At 43.6% G+C, this 2608-nt stretch overlaps 1 protein-coding gene across 1 annotated transcript; it reads left to right on the forward strand.

Moving 5' to 3' along the window:
- The first annotated feature begins 208 nt into the window (after positions 1–208).
- LOC112083116 lies at positions 209–2102 on the forward strand. The gene is made up of 4 exons (XM_024150847.1): positions 209–739; positions 1034–1168; positions 1344–1517; positions 1578–2102. The coding sequence occupies exons 1-4, from the start codon at positions 209–211 to the stop codon at positions 2100–2102; spliced, it is 1365 nt and encodes a 454-aa protein (XP_024006615.1).
- Positions 2103–2608: the final 506 nt, after the last annotated feature.

Here is a 2608-nt window from a genome sequence, read left to right on the forward strand (position 1 = left end):
TACAGAGCAGCTCGTGTCCGCGAGTCGCAGAATTCGATCAGAGAGATTGTGGATGTGAATGGGACAGTACTGAAAAATCCGATGAGTATTATAAGCTGAGAGTCATTTTCGAGAATTTCTAAACGAAATTCCCCCAGCATATCAAGGGTTAGGCGTCAGTGAACTTGAAAATATACTGGATACGCGATGCTCTTCTCAGGATCAGAACATGTTGATTTGCGATGTCACAGATGAAGAGGTCATGCAGGTGGTATTCTCAATGCCTAGCGATAAATCGCCTGGTCCTGATGGGTTCACCATCGATTTTTTTAAGGGAGCATGGTCAGTTATTGGACGAGATGTTATAGTACCAGTTCATCTTTTTCAGATTGGGGTTCCTCCCGAAAGGTGTGAATTCAACGATTTTGGCCCTTATACCCCAAACAAAGATGCGAAAACGATGAAAGATTATCGACCTATCTCCTGCTGCAATGTCTTATATAAGATCGTTTCAAAGATACGGGCGAATCAATTAAAACGTATTCTTCCGGCTATCATCGCTTCAAATCAATATGCTTTTATCAGAGATAGGCTTCTAGTTGAGAATGTCCTGCTTGCTTCAGAGCTTGTCGATGATTACCATATGGATCTGCAACCACCTCGCTCAGCTATTATGATAGATATTGCGAAAGCTTTCGACACAGTGCAATGGGGGTTTCTTTTGAATGTCCTAACCGCTCTAGGAATGCCAGCGAAATTTGTGGACTGGATATGATTATGCATATCATCTGCCTCCTTTTCGGTCTAGGTGAATGGGGAATTAGTTGGATACTTTCAGAGTAACCGTGGGCTACGACAAGGCTGTGCATTATCTCCCTATGTGTTTGTCATTTGTATGAATGTTCTCTCATGTCTGCTAGATTGTGCAGCGAAGGAAAGGAAATTTGGATATCACACAAACTGTGCTGATTTAAATCTCACACACCTGTGTTTTGCAGACGACCTTATTGTATTTACAGATGGAACAGTTTGATCGATAAATGGAATTGTACAGGTCTTTGATGACTTTGCAGCTGCTTCTGGTTTAAAGATCAGTCTTGAGAAATCGACGATCTTTATGGCAGGGGTTTCGGAGGAGAACCGCAATATGATTGCAGAGCGGTTCACGTCTCCAATAGGGGAGCTACCGGTGCGATATCTGGGCCTCCCATTATTGACTAAACGTATGATGAAGGAAGACTATGCTCCGTTGATTGAGAAAATTCGGGCTCGCATTGGATCTTGGACCGCAAGACATCTTTCTTATGCTGGTCGGTTACAGCTCATTCTTTTGGTAATATCTGGACTGATCAATTTTTGGATAGCTGCTTTTTCGATTACCGCAAAGTTTCGTGCGAGAGGTTGAGGGACTGTGCAATTCGTTTCTATGGTCCGGACCAAGTTTAAATGTAAGGAAAGTGAAAGTCGCTTGGATAGATGTCTGTAAGCCAAAATCGGAAGGTGGGTTGGGGATTCGATCTGTACAAGAGGCTAATAAGGTGTGTAGTCTTAAGCTGATTTGGGGATTACTATCAAATCGAACATCTTTATGGGTACAGTGGGTACGACACTATCTGTTCCGCGGCAACTCTTTCTGGGCTTTAAAGCCCTCTCAGCTTCATGGCTCATGGATATGGAGACGTCTCTTGAAGCTTCGAGATGTCGCAAAGACGATGCACTGTGTGAAAGTACAGGATGGCGAAGAAATCTCTTTCTGGCATGATCATTGGAGTGGGTTGGGATGCCTAATAGATCTAACAGGTTCGATGGGATTAATTGCATATGGTGTATTTGCCTATGCCACATTAGCATCTGTCTGGCGAAGCCACCGAAGGAAACATCACCGGAATGATACTCTGAACTTAATTGAAGATGAAGTCTGGAAAGTTGCTTCTCAACGTACTAGTGGTTCAGATCAAGCGTTATGGAGAGGAAAAAATAACAAGTATTGGAAAAAGTTTTCGTCGAAGCAAACTTGGGATATCATTAGGCATCACGCCCCTCAGAGAGGTTGGAGTCCTGTAGGTCTGGTTTCGCCACGCTACGCCGAAGTGTGCCTTCATCACATGGCTTGCTATGCGTGACAGATTAACAACAGGGGATTGTATGCTTTTGTGGAACAGAGGAATCTCTGCGGCATGTGTCTTTTGCTCCATTCCCGTGGAAACAAAGGCACACCTGTTCTTTGAATGCAGTTTTTCTAATCAAGTTTGGTATGGTCTTACTTGCCACCTCCTTGGAACATTTATTCGGTGAAACTTGATGAGATACTCAACCTGCTTCTCTCTGATACTCTGGACAAGATGACTCTGTTTCTAGCGAAATATTGTTTCCAAATAGCGCTCACCTGGATCTGGAAAGAGCGAAACTGTCGACGGCATGGGGATTCTCCGACATCGCCACAGAACTTGATTCTCATACTCGATCGGATGATGAGGAACAGGTTGAGCTCATTACGCATTGCAGGGGATCGCAGCTATGAAGAGGGCTTGGAGAGATGGTTTGATACTCGCAGATAGAAAGTAGCATTTAAATAAATTTTGCCTCCTGTTTTTTAGCTTCGCGACATTAATTCTTGCTTTCTCTATCT

The sequence above is a fragment of the Eutrema salsugineum genome, unplaced genomic scaffold (assembly GCF_000478725.1).
Source record: "Eutrema salsugineum unplaced genomic scaffold, Eutsalg1_0 scaffold_7, whole genome shotgun sequence".
Lineage (NCBI taxonomy): Eukaryota > Viridiplantae > Streptophyta > Magnoliopsida > Brassicales > Brassicaceae > Eutrema > Eutrema salsugineum.